At 38.0% G+C, this 18,649-nt stretch overlaps 1 protein-coding gene across 2 annotated transcripts in view; it reads right to left on the reverse strand.

Moving 5' to 3' along the window:
• TRAPPC8 (trafficking protein particle complex subunit 8) overlaps nucleotides 1-18,649 on the reverse strand; it is a 55,532-nt gene that overhangs the window by 13,891 nt on the left and 22,992 nt on the right. For both annotated transcript variants that reach the window (XM_075084948.1, XM_075084947.1), the window contains 14 exons: nucleotides 17,742-17,847; nucleotides 16,055-16,186; nucleotides 13,779-14,003; nucleotides 12,579-12,687; nucleotides 11,649-11,843; nucleotides 11,337-11,464; nucleotides 10,206-10,280; nucleotides 9,375-9,501; nucleotides 8,254-8,411; nucleotides 6,990-7,432; nucleotides 3,737-3,884; nucleotides 2,368-2,464; nucleotides 1,458-1,526; nucleotides 1,302-1,342 (listed from right to left, as the gene is read on the reverse strand). In XM_075084948.1, coding sequence (XP_074941049.1) covers nucleotides 1,302-1,342; nucleotides 1,458-1,526; nucleotides 2,368-2,464; nucleotides 3,737-3,884; nucleotides 6,990-7,432; nucleotides 8,254-8,411; nucleotides 9,375-9,501; nucleotides 10,206-10,280; nucleotides 11,337-11,464; nucleotides 11,649-11,843; nucleotides 12,579-12,687; nucleotides 13,779-14,003; nucleotides 16,055-16,186; nucleotides 17,742-17,847 — 2,053 coding nt within the window. The remainder of the gene's footprint in view (nucleotides 1-1,301; nucleotides 1,343-1,457; nucleotides 1,527-2,367; nucleotides 2,465-3,736; nucleotides 3,885-6,989; nucleotides 7,433-8,253; nucleotides 8,412-9,374; nucleotides 9,502-10,205; nucleotides 10,281-11,336; nucleotides 11,465-11,648; nucleotides 11,844-12,578; nucleotides 12,688-13,778; nucleotides 14,004-16,054; nucleotides 16,187-17,741; nucleotides 17,848-18,649) is intronic.

An 18,649-nucleotide genomic window follows, 5' to 3' on the forward strand; every position in this document is an offset into this window, starting at 1 on the left:
TACATTTTGCTAGCAATAGCAAAGATAACAGATTGCACAGCATATTCCCCATGTATAAGTGGCACAGCCAGAAGTACTGTGCTGTTTGTCAAGTTCGTCATCATTTGTGCTGAGCTTTTCCAACACCAAAAGCTTGATAAGGAAGCAGTTGTTTTAAGACCAACCGCAGTGGTACTTGGAGACAGCAGGGTAAGTAGGGAACTTCAGCTTCCTAGCCCCTCCCTTTCAAAAACATTAGCCTTCCCAGAATATGCTGTTACAGTGCTGCTAATTGTTGCATTAGCAGAATACTTACACCAAGGGAAACAATGTGCTTTTGGAGTAACTATCTAGAAGGGAAGGCCCCCTCCCCACGCCCCCCATTAGATAACATTTTCTGACAAGAAAGCTGAAGTTCATGCAGCTCATTTAACTTTAAAAACAGAGGGATCATCTACCTCATATTCAGTCCTAACTTCAATTTATATGACTATAAAATGAAATCGCAGTGAGTAGGTTTTCTTTGGCTTTGAAAAGCTGGATACATATGGAAAATGTATACTCAGCATAAAATAAGCAATCTAACATCCAGCTACCTAAATCCACTATGCTAATGTAGATTTCTGATCTGACTCAAACGGCCTATTTTCCTCAGGTTTTGGAAAAGTAGTTGCTGTACCAAGAAAATTTGCTAAAAGCATTCTTCTTCAGACAATACCTGTGTGCTCAAAAAGATTGAAAGAGCACGGTAGTCTAGAATCTTAAACTTTAAGAAAAATCAAAGAAACAGACTCCTTGAACTGACTGAAACCTACATTAGTAGTTTTGAAATTCTGGTACCTACAGCCATTAGAGGTTTCTGGTTTACATAATAAGCTGTAATTAGAATATTTAACTTCTATTAGTAAAAATATAATTAAGAAAGAAAACCCCAGTAGAACAAGGATCTGACATCCATGAATCTACTAGAAAACTAGAGGACTGGGAAATATTCAGAAAAGCTGCTCTGAAGAGTTGGAAAGGAATGGAAAATGTTTGCAAAGAAGTTAGCATCACAGTGCGCTCCCAAAGTAGGCCAGCTGTGGAGTTGGGAACTTAAAATTCCAGACTACCCACTAGCCTATGCTACCTTACCTCCTCTTTGTAAAAAAGGAGAGCTGACCTAGAAGGCATATAGTTTTTGATGTGTAAAACAACTTCCCAACTATGAAAGCACTGTTCCCATTTTTAAATTTTTTAAAAAAAGGCCTTCCCTGGGATACCTGCACATGACAGGGACACCTTGCACAAGACAAAATATGCAGTTGCACCAATTCACCTACCTGTTCATTTCCAAAGACAATGTCTGCAAATGTGTAATTTTCTATGGGATAAAGAGAGAAGGCATTGTTTCAGCATCGTGAGAAGTCACAGCTTCAGCATACAGCATCCAAATAGCATTTTCTTCCAAAAGTTACCACGTTCAGGAAAGAACCTACCTTCTGAGTTTTTGCATCTTACTGCTTTAAAGCATAACTTCGCTCTCTCTCTGCTAGCAAGTTTAGTATCTGAAAGAAAAAGGTTGCAAGATTTTTGTCCCCTCAACATAATCAGAGTCCCTACCTCCTCATTAGCCAAAAGTCAGCCTTTAAACTTCACAAATAAACACTGGTGATACTCAAGAAGCGTAACTAATCAAGCAGAGCAACTGCATGACAGTAAAGAAAAATTTTCTGTGACTACACAGTAGTAAAGATGAACCTTCTGCTGACCCCTTCTATCCACTTCTGGAGCAGGAAGTGAGCCATAATACATAAAGGAGACACAAAAAAAGACAGAAGGAACAAGACAAAGATTCAGTTTGTCTGACTGGTTGACCCTCAATATTAATGCAAGCGGAATACATGTCTAGACTAATTTTTAAGTACAGAAAATGTCAGCATACAAGTAAAGATAACATTAGATACAGTAACAGCACTTTCGTCTGGAATAGTTAGCCTTTTAAAAAATTAGCAGCTTATATTAGACAAGGCAGGATACAGCACTAGCAATTCCGATACATTTCTAATAACTGGATAGAGCACTTATCAAATATTCTGTTGGTCAGTTAACACTGAGATAAATAACTAAATGTAAAGGAACAGTGAAACATATTTCTTGTCAGGCAATTTATCAGCCAACCCAGATGTGAATTTCTGTAAATCACAACTTACAGGTAAGTTAAGCCCATTTTTAAATTAATGAAGTCAGAAAGTTATCTGTCAATATACTTTGACTATATGTTTGGAAGGGACAAAGTTTTTAGAAACTAATTATTCTGAAAGCCAAATTCAGCTCTTGTAAGATTCTTAACTGTTCTTGTCAGGCAGAAGCTAGACTTGCCACCCTTTGGGTGATAAAGGTACACACCTTTGTCTTCAGAGATGTTAACAGATTTTTGAAGCTTCCAGTGCTTGCTATTACTTGAAACTTGCACTATATGAAATTCTTTAACACCAGTCTCACTCTAAGGAAGAAACAAAAATTATGTCAAATAAGACCAATCACAATTGTGATGTTCTACATCACATAGTAAGTGTTCATTACAAGGTGGCACTGCTAGAATCTTAATTTAACTCGTTCACACCACCCATAATACAGTACTAAGGAGAGACAAGAAGGGAATTAAGACCCACTGTAACATAAAACAGTCCCAGCTCACAGCAACTTCCAATTCCAGTAAACAAAGCCACACAAAGAGGAAACAAAGACACACACCCCAAAAAAAAACTACCTGCAAGGCAGTATTTTAGATTAAGATGACTATAATAAAACAGCCTTTTAACTGCAATGCAGAACACTGTCTGCAAGGACACTTAAGTAATCTTAGAAACTCTCACTAGATCTTAAATCTCAGAAATTCAAGAAGTTTTTTTTAAAACATATATACACAATGCAAAGTAGCTTTTAGGCTTGGTTTCCTTTCTTGGAAAGAGTGAGGTGGTAGTGGAAAATTAAGTCTCACACAACGTTATCTGTTAACTAAGTAAGTACTTATAAAACATTCCTTCCTCCTCAAAGGAATGGACAATATTCACTTCAGTAGCTGAAGATAAAAGAGTGTAGACACCTTTAGAACAAAATGACAAATCAGTTCAGTGATTCCACTACCAGCTGAGTAACTAGGAATTCTATAAACAAGAGGATTCAATTACTTTGTTTTGTGGCTGAAAAAATGGGAGCAACTTTACCAAAAACGAGTAAATTTAAATTAGTATAAGAAAAACTGAAATATTTTCATCTGCTTGCTAAGTCAACAGATCACAACAGACAAATTTGTACTTGGATTATATTTGCAAAAATGTCTTTTAGAATTTGGTATTAAATGTAAACACAGAAGCTTCCTTCAAGTCAGAGCTTAAATTTTGAACTTGCATTACCACTAATTCTACCAGTGTTTTCACTGAAAGTTTGCAGGGGGCACAAGTTGTCTCATTCAGAACTATCTTGAAAGTTGCTATCATCAAGAACACTCAAGAATTTGGAATAAATCTTCCTCAAAGAAAAAGAATTCCAAACCACAGTTCTGGAATTTGCTTAGGATAGAGATAGCAGAATTCCAGAGAGTTGAGATATACCTTTATGTGAGTACTCTTTCAAACAGTAACTGGAATGATTAAATATGCAAGGTTTACTTAGGGTTTGCAAAGTAGAAAAAACCTACTTAAGTCTTGGTTCTACTGGTGTCACATACCTGCTGAGCTTTAGAACAGTATTATTACTAAAAATAAGAACTTACAGTATTGATATTTTCAACATCCACGAACACCAACATATTGTCCCCTCTGCCTTCTTCATCTTCAAGTGCATTACTTCTGCAGACAGTAGCTCGAATATGTAGAGATCGGCTAGTACAAATAACTGCTGTATGCCTTAATACTCTATGACTAGGAAGGAGGAGGAGAAAAAAAAAGAAAAAGGACATTCTGAACATCCAGGACTGCTGTCCAGAACCTGTCATCAAGAAGTTTAGCTTTTGTTTGCCATAAATACTAAGGCCATTAGACAATTTATTCCTTTCAACCACCAAAAAGACACTTATCTTTAGCTTCCTATCAAAACTATATTATTTTTAACAATCATGCTGCATGGGTAGGTGCCGTTCAAACATGCAGTCTCTTAGCCAGTTTGAAATACTGGAGGAAAAGGTTCATATGTTACCATGACAAAAAATAAATCAGAAATATTTCTGATTAAGACAACCAGTACAGTGAAAGCAAACAGGCACAAAATGGCACAGGGATGTCATTAAGCTATTTAATGCCACCCCATGCTTTGGGAAATAGTTTGAGTAAATAAACCAAAGCCCACTAGTCACACCTCCTGCATAAACATTTACTGAAAAGCACTTAAGGGTACCACTGCATTCAGCAAATTCCCCTGAACTGAGAATCTTGGAAGTTTACTTCCAGAACCATCACTACTCTCCTTTTTTAGGCATGCTGAACCTCCAGGCCAGCAAGCCCTTTGTAAAAGTTATCTTCCTGTTTTTCTAAGGATGGAGTAAACTTCCATTGTTGGACAACATCAAAACACGTGAGATTCTTCCCACGTGGAAGCTTTAAGTTACCATAACTTCCACTTGCAAACATGAGAGGCACGTAAAAATTTGATATGCATTACCTACTAAATATGGTGAAATTCTATGATTCTAAATATCATGCAATACTTGCTTTGGGAGGGGAGATCAGTGGTTTTCTAAACTCTACTTAATGTCACCATCTACAGAATAAACTTAAGTTTTGCAGTTAATCTTCAGATATATAGATGTCTCTATATCTTTCAAGTGGCACAGATTATTTATTTTTTTCAAAGTTTAAAAGCTATGCTCAATCTACAAAGAGGACTGTTAAACAAGATCCCATTGCTTAAGTTCCCCTGGAAACTTCAATACAGTAGGGAACAAGTATATTCCCCAACCAACCATCTCCCATCTCTAAAACCCCTCACTTCCTGAATATTATAACTCAGAGGAGAAATAATTTCCCCTTAGAAAAAAAAGGAAGAAAAATAACTAGAGTGTAAGGGGACAAATTCCCTATTCCTGCAGACTAGCTTGAAACCAAATGAAAAATTAACTTTGGCATTTCAGAAGCTACAGAAAAGTCTCAACAAAGGGTGCACTGGCATGACTTTCAGTTTGATTTCAAGAATATACCACTGGTCCACTCTCTTGATCATCTTCAACTTACTTGGCTTTGCTTTACATTACAGAGCAGTCTCACAAAACAAGAACTTTGTTTTCCAGGCTAGTTCTGAGAAAGAAACTACCTCCAGCCACAAGCAGACATTCAGTCTTTGTGACTAGAGCTCACCTGAAGTAGCCCTGCTCCCCACCATCATCCTGATGATGAGACACCTGGTGCAGAGATCAGAGGTGCTGGTTTTGGCTAGGGTAGAGTTAATTTTCTCCACAGTAGCTAGTATGGGGCTATGGTTTGGATTTGTGCTGAAAACATCATTGCTAATGCACAGATGCTTTTGTTATTGCTGAGCAGTGCTTACACAGTTAAGCTCTTTTCAGCTTCTCACCCCACCAGCGAGTGGGCTGGGGGTGCCCAAGGAGTTGGAAGGGGACACAGCTGGGACAGCTGACCCCAACTGACCAAAGGGATATTCCATAGTATATGATGTCATGCTCAGCACATAAAGCTGGGGAAGAACACAACAAGGAGGGGGACATTCATGGTGACAGCGTATTATCTTCCCAAGTAACTGTTGCACATGATGGAGCCCTGCTTTCTTGGAGATGGCTGAACACCTGCCTGCCCATGGGAAGCGGTGAATGAATTCCTTGTTTTGCTTTGCTGCGTGCATGAGTTTTGCCTTACCTATTAAACTGTCCCTATCTCAACCCATGAGTTCTCTCACTTTTACCCTTCTGATTCTCTTCCACATCCCACCATGGGGGTAATGGGCAAGCAGCTCTGTGGTCCTGAGTTGCCAGCTGGGGTTAAACCACAACACAAGGTTCACCGCCCTGATGACAGATCCACTCCTCCTAGTCTGCTTCTTAAGGTGCGCAGACACATTCTCCAAACAAATCCAGTACACACAGCTCCATAATAAATTTATCTCCCAGAAAATTACGTAGTAGCATTTTTTAAGTCTGTGGCCAGTACTCTTAGTGGGCTAAAACTCAAATCTAGACAAAGCCTGTTGTAATTTTATCTCAGCTCTCGTTATGAGCTCTAACAGCTATAAGGTAGCAACATAAGAACAGTATTTGCAGAAGAGTGAAAGAGGGTGGTAGAGAGACAGTCTTCAATTCTGATTTTGGCTGTTTGCTAGATTGCTACACTAAGGCTTCCTGAAGGCTGATCTCTTCACTTTCTAAGGAAAGGCCTATTCACCCCAGAATCTCTGAAGAACAGGTTTTTCAAAAAAGTTCTCCTGAGCTGCCTTAGCCTCACACATGGGTGGGACTTGGGAATAAGTGACTTAAGTCAACTTGCTACCTTTCAATTAAGGTTCAAAGAAAGCACTATTTGCTAGCTTGCGGTGCCCACTGTCTCAAGATAGTCCAAAAAGGAACTATAAAATAGCATGCAAGTCAAACTTGGTATTTAACCCCTCAGAAGAGAGTAAGTTTCATCACAATACAATTAGTGACCATATTTTAACTAAGAACAAAGTCTTTTGCTTGAAGTAGACAAGATTTTGTTTTGTAACCTGCAGGAAAAACTAAATAATGATTTTTCCCTTATGCCTCAGAAAGATGTGGTTCTAGAGAAACTAAATATGAACAGAGATTGCAGTAACAGCATTCCATTAACCTTCCTTCTATTAAATTATTTTAATAATCACCACTTTCATGGAAGCAGTGTAAGGCTATATAATTTCATATGGAAGTTAGGTCACAGTAGAAAATTATTGCTTAGAATAGCAGATAACAGGCCACTTTTACATCAGAGCCATTGAGAGAAATTCAGTAAGATTTACATTTATGCTTACAATGTTTATATGACAAAAAAAGTAGATTAGAAACTTACCACATTTTTGAGTGTCTCTTAATACTTTCATAGTAAAATAAAAAGTTAATTTCATGAACACCTTCTTCATCTGGTCCCCGTAACCACATTGGCAGCTGCACTGAAGCTCCAGGAAGAAGAACAGCATCAGGAAGTGGGACATGTATTACTTCAGGCTGACCTCCTGTGCCAACCCCAAAGTCTACAGAAGAAGCTGAAGATAGCAGTGCTGTACGCACAGAGGTAGGATCTGTCACTACAGTCTTGTAAGCACTACAGTTTTCAGAAGCTGAAGGACTTAGTGGTGTTAGAACAGCAGTATTTCCACCAAAAGTAAAAAATTCTGGATGCTTGGACACAACCTTCAGTGTGGTAAGAGGACACTTGCTTACGTTCACAAATTCTACATACGCTTTTCTGATTTCGCCACAGAGAAGCCCTGTAGGAAAATTTATAAAGAACACCTGTATGGGAGAGAACAGGAGAAAAGGAAAACCTGAACATTGACCCAAGTTACAAATACACATTAAAACAGCAATCAACATATTTAAACTATATTGCTCTCTACAGCCTCCTGAGGAGGGGAAGTGGAGAGGAGGCACTGTTCTCTTCTCCCTGGGATCCAGCGATAGGGCACATGAGAACGGTTTCAGGCTGTGCCAGGGGAGGTTTAGACTGGACATCAGGAAGCATTTCTTTACCGAGAGGGTGGTCAAACACTGGAACAGGCTTCCCAGAGAGGTGGTCAATGCCCCAAACCGTCAGTGTTTAAGAAGCGTTTGGACAATACCCCTAACATGCTTTAACTTTTGGTCAGCACTGAATTGGTCAGGCAGTTGGGCTAGATGATTGTTGTGGGTCCCTTCCAACTGAACTATTATATTCTGTCATAGAGAGTGTTGTCATTAACCAGTTAGACCGTTTTAATAACCCTAGTAAGGAAAACCACTGTGTTTTAATTAACCAACTTGAAGAAATATTCTAGATGAATGGCAAGCAAACAGAAAAAAGCTTCTATGCCTGCTTCCCCCTCACCCTGAAGTTTAGCTACAAAAGCTTTGCCAGCTAGATTTCTGAAGGAAATAATGTCCTAAAATTGTTTTAATTTGAAGGCTCCAAGCTTCACTTGATAAAAGAAAACCCCACAGAAGTTGGGCACTGAGATCAGAGATGAACTGGGAAGATTTAGGCCTTATAAGTTTAAGTCTTCATTGTTAGAAACACAATTTATAAGCCCTGGATTCAGCCATTTGCTCAAAACTGCCAACAGAAAGTAGCTACATACCTCCAACAAAGGCATTTCTTCTGTAATAATGGGATCTAAACGTCGATCAGGTCCATATTTGATAGATGTTTTTTCCTCTTTTGTGTTATTAAGTCGAGGCCCTTGGATTTCTAAATCTTGTCGTCCTCGTACAGATAACCCATTGGAGACAAACTTTCCTGAAACAATGTTTTAAAAGTTTGATTTTTTTTTTTAAAAAGTAATTCCTAACTTTTTTCTGAGAAGTGATCCAAAGCTCCCTACCCAATCTCAAAACCATTTTGATTTTTCTGTTATTGGGCACATGCAGTGCTCTGATTAAGCACCATCACTGATAAAGAATTATTCAAAGCTTACATCACACGTAACACATTGCTACCGCAAGTTCAGACAGCTAGTTAGTCATTGTTGTGGACTTACTCTGCCCTTTAGTAGTTTGGCTTCAATTGTGGGGGTGGGGGGCCTGGACTGTGGAACATGAAGGTGATTATTTCTTTTCTTAATTTCTGCCAAGCTGGAGAAGTCACCCAAAACATTTTTATTTCCTTCAAAGATAGGCTACCACTCTCCAAATGTTTGTGGGTTTTTTTTTTGCCCCGCAAAGGTTTCCAGTTTGTAGATAGCTAAAAAAGCTTCATTTTTTTTAGACACTTTCAAACGTGTGCTTTAATCCCCACTTCCTCAAACAACTACATTTTTCATTATGAAACTATCACATGAATGACTCAGCAAAACAGAGTAACTTGCAAAGAACTGCAGTGCAACATTTAAACAAAAGCTGAAAACTAAACAAAGCTAAAAGACACAGAAGAGAATGGCTAAAGAGTCAGTGAATGTTGTTATAGAATCAAGAAGCATAGACAGAATATTTAAATGTTTATTTTTTTAATAGTTTCAGAATTTCCAAAGACTTAAGGGACAGTAAGTGTGGGTTTGGCATATGCTACTTCCTTTCTCATGGGACTCCTACAGATGCCAATTCATTCTTTTCCTGTTCCAATTATTTCCCTTGTTTCTATGTCCTTACCTGAAGGAAGGCCTTGCATCATGATAGTCAAACATTGAACACTAGCATTTAGCTCTATTCTGAAGAAGCCACGTCTCCCCCTTCCAGAGACACAGAACTTAAATAATACACTTACCTGTCTGTAATCCAACAGAAGGATCTATCCCATCTAATGTCACAGCACCCTGAACAGTGCCAAGATTATAAACGACTCCCAGAATATGTAGCTCCCCTGTTTGATGGGGAAAGAGCTTTAGTCTTGCCTGTGGAGATACGTTAAATTTTTGTTGTTGTTGCTACTAGAAAAAAGTATTATTACATTTAAATGTCCAATTGCTAAAGACAGATACATTTACTTTATAGTTGTATCAGATGTAACTGCATACAGTAACTACTGGTCATTTACTGGATTCAGAATTCCACACACACAGAATTTATGAAACCAGTCCACAGCTGAGAGGTGCTCATTACATCAGGAAAGAATTCTAAATTTAATGAAAATCAACTTTGAGGCAGAATCACAGAATAATTGAAGTTGGAAAGGACTTCTGGAGGTTATCTTGTCCAACTCGCCTGATCAAGCACAGCCATCCAGAGCCAGCTGCCCAGGATCATGCCCAAATGGCTTTTAGTATCTCCAAGGGTGGAGACTCCACAGTCTCTCTGGGCAGCCTGTGTCCAGAGCTGTTACCATCCCACTTAAAAAAAAATAAATTTTAGAAAAGAGGTGTTTCATGATGTTAAGATGGAGCCTCCTGTGTTTCAGTTTGTGCCCACTGCCTCTTCTCCTGTCACATCCTCCCTTCAGATATTTATACACATTGATGAGATTCAGAAGTTCCAGTATTTCATAGATCAGTAATGTCTTCTGTAAGTTTAGCATTAAGTTCAGATCATAACAAGTCTGAACTCCACCCTGAAGTTCAACACTGAAAAGACTATTTTTAAAACAAAGTACAGTACTTACCACTTTTGTCTCCTCGCTATTAATTAAAAATTCTGCTATTGCTTCAGTTCCTATCATATCATTATCGCATGTTCCCTGAAAAGAAGAAACAGCTTTTCAGAAACTATTACTCCTAGGCAGGAAAAGTGCCATAAATATTACTTCCCACACCTTTTCTAAAGTGTTCAAGGAAAGAAAAAAGCATACAAATTTCAAACTGCAGATAGTTTGAACCAGCAGGTGCTGTATGCCCCGCTCCTCAGGCTTTCCTGAATTAAAGAAGCCAGTAGAGAACTCAGTAAACATTTGAGAGAAATTTAAGATTACTATAAATTGGAACTATTCCCAAACAATTTCACTGATACCCACAGAAGTACTTATCATATCATCAAAGCAGCACTTCAGATCAGAACAGAAGGCAACATGTACAGTAATCCTTGAAACTTAAATGAAGCCATGTTTATAACTCTGGCAAACGCTTACAGCGCCTTTAGAGATCACTATGTTCCAAATGCTTTTGGCCAGGAAACCAAATTATTAAGCAATTTACTGTAATATTCAGTATTAGAACATATTAAAGCCTTAAATATGAATGTGAAAACAGTCCTTCAAAGGGGAGTTTTGGCAGTATTAGCTGAAGTGTTAAATTAAACAGTAGTAGTTCATCTAAACTATTCAAACATTTGTTTTTAATAAAATAAATTTTCATTTTTTAATCCATGTACCAAGATGCTCATATGGCATACCAGCACAGTTTTTCAGAACACACATTCCGCTACATACAGTAGCTCAAGTAAGAAAAAGTTATATAACAACACACCTATTAACATTGCAAGTCATTTCTGCTACACAAGGCTAGTATGACTCAAAATAGATGTACTACACACACAATGAAATATTGGAAGCATTTTGCTTTGCATTAAGCTTTACAATAGTCATTACAGTGTGTTTGTTAACTTAGCTGCTTTCTGCCCTACAGATCCAGGAAAACCTAAACAATGCATAATGAAATTCAGTTGCTGCTTTTTTTTTTACCTTTTTTAATTTATACTTAAACCAGCTGTTTTCATATTACAGAAAACTTCAGTGAATATATATGCCGTAACTGTAGCTGTTTGGTTTTAGTTAAAAAAAGCATGAAGCTTTCCTTACCAGCTCTGTTTCTCCATCATGCTTTGCATTGAAATCTTTAGGTTGAAACTTCCACAGTAATGAAAGGTCAGTCAATAGAAGTGGAACTTTCAGAGGGTTTCGGAAAGACACTTCTACAGTTATTGGTTCTATTGAAAAAGTGCAAGAAAATAATGACAAGAGGCTACCCCCACCACAATCTGACAGTTCACCTAACTCAAAGCATTCTTGTGCAAATAACTTGCACAGGAACGCTGGTTTAAATCTACAGTAACACAAGAACAGATCTACCTAACTCACTGTATTTCTGAAGTGTATAAATCTTAAGTTTACCTTCTATCACCGCAAGTGGAAATCTGGAGTTATCCGAGTAGCGATTTAAACAGAACTGTGTTGGCTGAAAGTTTGAAGGTATTATTCCTTTATTTATAACAGATACGACCTGCTCCTCAAGTTCCTTCCACTGTTGTGATGACTCCGAGTCATACTCCTGATCGAGACTTACATGCGTAGCTGCCTGCTTTTCACCTAGTATGAGTAAGGCAATCTTAGAAGATAACAGTGGCATGTCACAGTTGCAGAGGGCTGCACTGGCAATCTGGTAAGCATTGTTAAAACATTTTAAGTTCTCAGTCACTGTCATTTTTATGTAACAGTTTATATAAGTCAGTGAATTGCAAGACATTTTGAAATACACACGTGGAAGACAACACTGAGGATAATTTGAGTATATTTCTATTTGCAAATTGTGGAATTCCAAGATTTTAGCATGCTACATGGCATACTCCGCTTACAGATTATTTTTACTTCACAACAAGACTACAGACAAGAGTACAGCCCTGGTTTATATAAGAATTTCCACTCAGCTTACTTTACATTCAGGAATCGCAGTGTTTCAAAAATTCATCCAATAGAAAGTTAACTGTAAAGCTAATTTCTAGCACTAGCACTAGCATCTAGCATTTGCTAAAGCATTAATAATCCCTTTCACAAAGTTCGTTACAGATGGGCATTGAAGCTTTCCAGCTATGAAAAATAGTGGAACTCAGCACATCCACATACTCAGATGTCATATTTACAGAGGAAACCTGAAAACATCTAGCAAGCAGATACTAAGCTTAAGCTTTTCTCTTGAAATCTTATTTAAGAAGTTATCTTGTGGCATTAGTTTTACATAACAATAGATTTTTTTAAATATCACCCTGCATGTGTTTTGGTTCCATAAATAAGTAACTTCAATCTGTTCACATAAAGTTTTCTAACCTTCTGCTGGTCTTCGATCATGCCCAAAGAAGACACGGGTTGCTGAGCTGTTAATATATGGTAAAGGAAGCTGTGGTAAGGGACCATCAGGTGATAGCTGGGTTACGTTCTGGAGCAAAGGAGGAAAACAGTGTGTCATGCCATTATGCAAATACATGATGTTCATGCTATACTTTACCAATGTTTGAATGATAAGGAAGCAAAGTTATAGGCACTCAATGTTTGAACAGGTAGTATTTTTAAGATGGAATCAATCATTTCAATTAACTGTTTTGATAGTTCCTTCTGCTTTGACAGACTGAAGTACTATTTTTTCTTCAATAACAGTATAAAGCTCATGACATCTTTATGGAAAAAGGAGAATAGTTATTTTAATCCAGCACTTTAATCACTGTTGTGGCTGCATGGCTGTTAAAAGCTCTATTTGATGCAAAGCTTGACTCTCTTAGAATTTGATAAACTACATTCACTACACCACCATTACACAAGATTCTCACCACAGCTGAGCTGTAGACTCATACCCTAGTCTCAAGTAATGTCTACTATAACTTAGCAAACACCACAGAACTGCTGTTTACAAGCTTTAAAAGACAGTAAATAACTACATGGCTGCAAGTTGTGCGGTGATATAGGCACTAAACACCCCATAATGTATATGGTACACTACAATCCAGAATCACTCACAAACTTAGGAAGTAATTCAGTGAGTCACCTGATGTATCAAAAATATGTATTAAAGAATAAAATTCACTACAACATGGATGGGGAATACTTTATAGTACCAGAAAAGGTGACAGAGCTACTTAGTCTTTATTAAAGATTTATTACCAAAAGCCTCAAAAATCATCATAAATTGATCAAAAAAACCCCAGACCCACTTCTCCCAGAAAAAACTGAACTGAACTATCACCAGCTGCAATTCAACCATGGCCCTCAAAAGGAAGAACGTCACTTTACTGTAATAAAAACACAGAGTGTCCCACTAATACCCACCAGTGGAAGTACACTTGATACATACATGAGATGCAGCATATTTGGTTTTTTGAAACCTGAAGTAAAAAGTGAACGCATCAACTAGATAAAACCACAAGCCTGGATCAAAGCAGATGTGACAGAAAATCATTTAATGACTTAATAGAAAATTACTGGTAATGAAATTACTTGTTACTCAAGGAATAAAGACACCAAAAAGTCATTTACCTTATAAACATAAAGATATTCTCTTAAAAAAGCTCCTTGCTGAGCTGGAGATTGTTTACTATCATTGATCAAAATATGCCTGAAGGCAGACACAGCATTGTCAAGCTGACAAAGCGTAAAGGACTGGCGACCAATAGTGAAGTTAATATGGTCTTCTGCAAGAGACCAGCCTTTCCCTTTGTAAACCTGCATGGCTTGACAGTAGCAACGTAAAGCGTGTTTTTTCTGCAAGAAAAAAAACCAAAGAAGTTAATTTCTCAAATAATCCCATTAACCACTCATTGTAATGTTAGGACGGTTGAAGAGTAAATCAGAAAAGTTACTGAAGTTTACACTACCCCCGTCCCCATCCTAAGTGTAATGTTTGCAGAACTGTACCTCAGAGCATCTGTTCAACATTAATCTAAGCGCAGAAGTGTTGGGTCCTACAGTACAGAGCCTAGGCTGCTGATTGAGTTCATGTTTTCAAAGACTAGTGTAACAGGCAGTAAGTTAAAAAAGAAAACAAGAGAAGACTACTTTTAAGAGCGTACTGTGCTGCTTTAGGACTGACTGCTACAGTCTACATAACTCTACTGCCAGGCCTCAGGACATAAGCTATGTTCAAAACATTTCATTTCATTTCTGTAACCGGACTTTCAGTGTGACAGTTCCAGTCAGTTGTTCAGTGGACACACTTGGGACAAAATCCATGCCAAGCAAACCAATAAAACACAGCCCTACAGTACATACAAGACAAAATTACCAATCGCATCAGCCATTGGGAGATAGGTGCTCTGCTCCCAATCAGCTCCAGAGTTCCTTTCCTGTACATACATCAAGACCTGGGCATTCAATCCCAAGTCTAGGTATTGGACATCTGCATATGCATTCACTGTACAGGCAAGTCTCAGCTTCTAAAAAAGGGGAAGAGCATTCCCTTATTTAGAGCAGTAATGGAAAAATCTAAGATATGTTCAGATTGGTATGGTGATGACAGCACAGGATAAGCAGTAAATCCTTAACATCAGCAGGTATTACTGACACTTTAAAATATGGTATTACAGTATGCAGCTGCGCAGCCTGACTTCTCTTCAGTAGCATTTAATATTTTGGTGCCTCTAAGGATATGGAAAAAACCCAACACCTACATTTACTGTAACACTGAAAAAGCATTCTTTGGAAACCAGAACCCCTACAAGAATTAGATACAAACAAAGAGACCTGTTACCTGAAGAAAAAGTCAAAGCTTTATAAAATGCATGCACTTTCCCAGGCAAAAGAGTGAGATATAGAGGAATAAATAAAAAAACCCTCTGATCAATAGTTCCCTATCAGTACTGTATTGTCATAACAAAAGATAGGGAAACTACTGCATGAAGAAAACCGAGGGGGGAAAATACTACTATTCTTCACATCTGTGATTTTAAATGCAGAAACCAAGAATACAATAACACCACCCCCCAGGACCACAGGGCTTTGTTTCAAACATAATTCTGATGCCTCGGTTCTCCTGTACTATTGATTTGCAATAGAAATAAATTTGTATCAGAGGTTTGCAGCTTATCAGCAAACTGAAACTGACCGTATTCAAGGAAAGCCCCATAACTGAACTCCGGTGGCTGACCTCAGCAGGAATCAAGCACAAGCTATCTTTAGAGATTCTATCCCAGAACTGAGGCAGAAATAAAGCACACAAGTTATGTCCAACAAACTTCGAATTTATTTACCACAGCTAGAGTGGCCTACACAGGAACATGAATGGAAGTAAAACCAATCTAATTTGTATTGGTTTAATTGCTACTTAAGTTTAAGCAGCCATAAAGAGATGCTTTTGTTTATCTTGTAGTAACTGCTCACACACCTGCACCTCCACTAAAAAGCATGTTGTCAAGGCACCGGGAAAAACATATCTAAACTTTACTATTTTTCTAATAAAGTAAGAGTTTAACAAATCTCTAACTCCTGTAGCTCACTCTTATCTCAAGAGTAAAAATAATCCTTTACCCAAATAAAAAGCCTTGTATATCACTGTGGGCAAAACAGACTCAGAAATGAAAAAAACACACATCACTTGAAACTTAAGACAGTGATCTTCAGCATTACTTCCAATCAGAAGTAAAAGACTATGCTGATCGATGCAGAAGTCATTTTCAGAAGATGAGAGCTAAATAATTCTGACTTACACAAAAGCGTCAGAAGCCAAGCATCTTCCAGACTAATGACACATTTAACATGTTTTTCAGAGTGAGTATCAAATACCAGGCATATTTTCCATGCAGAAAGATAATACTTACCTGGCCTGCTTTACTAAACCCATGACCAGCCAATATCATATGAAATGCAAACTTCCTAACCATGGGACTTTTCATGTTTATAAAGCAATGGGCTGCCTGCTCCAACAGAAGTGCACTGCGAAGATCTGAATCCTATTTTAAAAGTAAAAATGAGAATTAGCTTCAAAGTTAAATAAAAACAAAGATAACAGTGACCTTGTTTAAATGCTAACAGACATTAAGCTGTAATAGTGCTGTGACGTTCAAGATTCTGTTATATCCAACATTGTATTGATATGCTTGCATATAAAAAATAAGACTAAAAGTATTTTTCACTTTCTTATATGTATAGTGTTCAATACCAAACTCACTGGTATTTTTTTCCAGTGGAGAGATTTATGTATCAACCTGTTTCAGTTTGAGTGACAAAATAACTAATTTCTGTTTTTTCAGTTACTCAAGGCTACCGTTTCTAACATTTACCTCTGAAGCACTCTGCTACTTTTTCCTCTCCCTCCCCCTGCATATATTAAGGCTAGAAACAAACTCAGAGCTTTAACAGGATGAAAGAAAAACAGAGGGAGCAATGGAACTTAGAGAATATCACAAGAACTAGGATGATTTCTTAATAATGTACAATTTCTTAGTATTACCCCCTTCTCATGCCAAGACACTGCTATATTACTTTAACCAGTCAGAACAGAATCTACTTGATTTTACCACAACTGAACACCCTGCTATCAGCGATGTCCAAGTATGCTGTCTGGACTACAAATATACTATATAGGGCTACATAGTATCCTATGAAGATTTTCCCTGCAACTCCAGAAGGCATCACAAGTGTACTACATACGATTTTAAGTTGAAAATGACTATGCAGAGCCAACAGTATTTAAATTCCTTGCTTAAATAACTTGTACTGCTTGCATAAATTTTCGTAGCACGCTTAAGTTGAAAGGGCAAGGATGAAGCTACAAAGACACTTGAGAAACTTACAGAATGAAGCAAATTTATTCCACACTTAATCTGTCCCAGGAAAAGTCTCAGAAGCATCACATTTGGTGCAGCTGGCCACAAAGCCAGAACTAACTGCCAGTTAGACCTTCCTCCAAGCTACATAGGGGATGCTACACTATTACTGTATTACATTTGTTTCACTCCTTTTCAAGCAAGACACTTTCTGGGCTGTTAGAAGGTAATTCCATGCTTAATTTCCACCAATTAATATTACAGAAGTGTTCAGACTAGCTTTCACTTACACAGTAAGATTCTAATGATTCATAACAGCTGAGCTACAGTAACGCCTTAGTTAAACTACAGAGAACTTCCGATTATATGTGGGATAGTATCCATTATGGCTCTGGCAAGCCATGCTAATACCTTTAAACCATAAGTTCTTAAACTGAAAGTATACCATACAAGAGCTAAGTAAACGTCAAAGAGAATTTGTTATAAAGCCAAAGAAAACAAATGCACATTTAGCACGTTTAAAGAAGTCAAGCAAGTCACTTGACTGGGAAAATAACGCTATTAGTTTCTTCACTTGCTGTATAAACAGTTTTCTTCACTTCATGCTTTATACTGGCTCACTTGCTACCTTTGGCTAGAAAACGTCACAGAACAAGAACCGGAATGTAACCTAGAAGTGCTTGGGTAAGTAAATGAGTCAGGGGAGGGCAAGAATGGAAAAAGCCACTATGTGTTTTACCTCACTAGTTAAACGAATCAGAAGAGCGGCTGCCTCCGAATATTTGCTTTGACTTTTTAAGATTTCAGCACTAAGCAGCACACAGCGTTCAGCCAGAACCATGTTCCTAAAGCAAAAACATAAATGTATTAATATTTATCAAAATAGACCATGGAAAACTTTTCACCTCAAATCTGACAAATTTTCTCCATATTGCATCAGACTGGTATTCTGCCATTTATCCTTCCTAAAGTAAAATATATGAAAGTTCATCCCCTGCAAGACACCGCGAACAAGCACAGTAAGTGTCATGTCCTACTACAACAGCAGCTTTCCAAAAGTCAAAGCTAGACAGCATTTTTGAGGACAGTATTGTATTTATAAAATTACCAACTAAAATGATTCAACCAATTAAACAACCTGATAAATGAGAAGTCCAACTGCCAGAAACAAGTTGTGCTGGGTTGACCATCATAGGTACCAGGTGCCCTTCAAGCTACTCTAGCACACCCCCTCCTCAGCAAGACATGGGGAGAAAGTCAGATTGAAAAGCTCATATGCTAAGGTAAGAACAGGGAGATCACTCACCAGTTAGTCACAGGCAAAACACACATGGTTTGGGGAAGACTAAAGTAATTTGTGCCAATTAATAGCAGACCAGGATAGTGATAAACACAAAACACCTTCCCAACTCCTCCTTCTTCCCAGACTCAACTTCACTCCCAACTTTTCTACCTCCTCCTCCCCCAAGGGAAGGCACGGGGACAGGGAAAGGAGTTGTGGTCAGTTCATAACATTTAATCTCTGCTGCTCCTTCCTCCTCATACTCTTCCGGTGCTCTGGCATGGGGGCCCTCCCACAGATACAGTTCAAGAATTGCTCCAGCATGGGTCATTTCCAGAGGGTACAGCCCTCCAGGAACAAACTGT

Source organism: Phalacrocorax aristotelis, chromosome 2 (genome assembly GCF_949628215.1).
Source record: "Phalacrocorax aristotelis chromosome 2, bGulAri2.1, whole genome shotgun sequence".
In the NCBI taxonomy this organism is placed as follows: domain Eukaryota; kingdom Metazoa; phylum Chordata; class Aves; order Suliformes; family Phalacrocoracidae; genus Phalacrocorax; species Phalacrocorax aristotelis.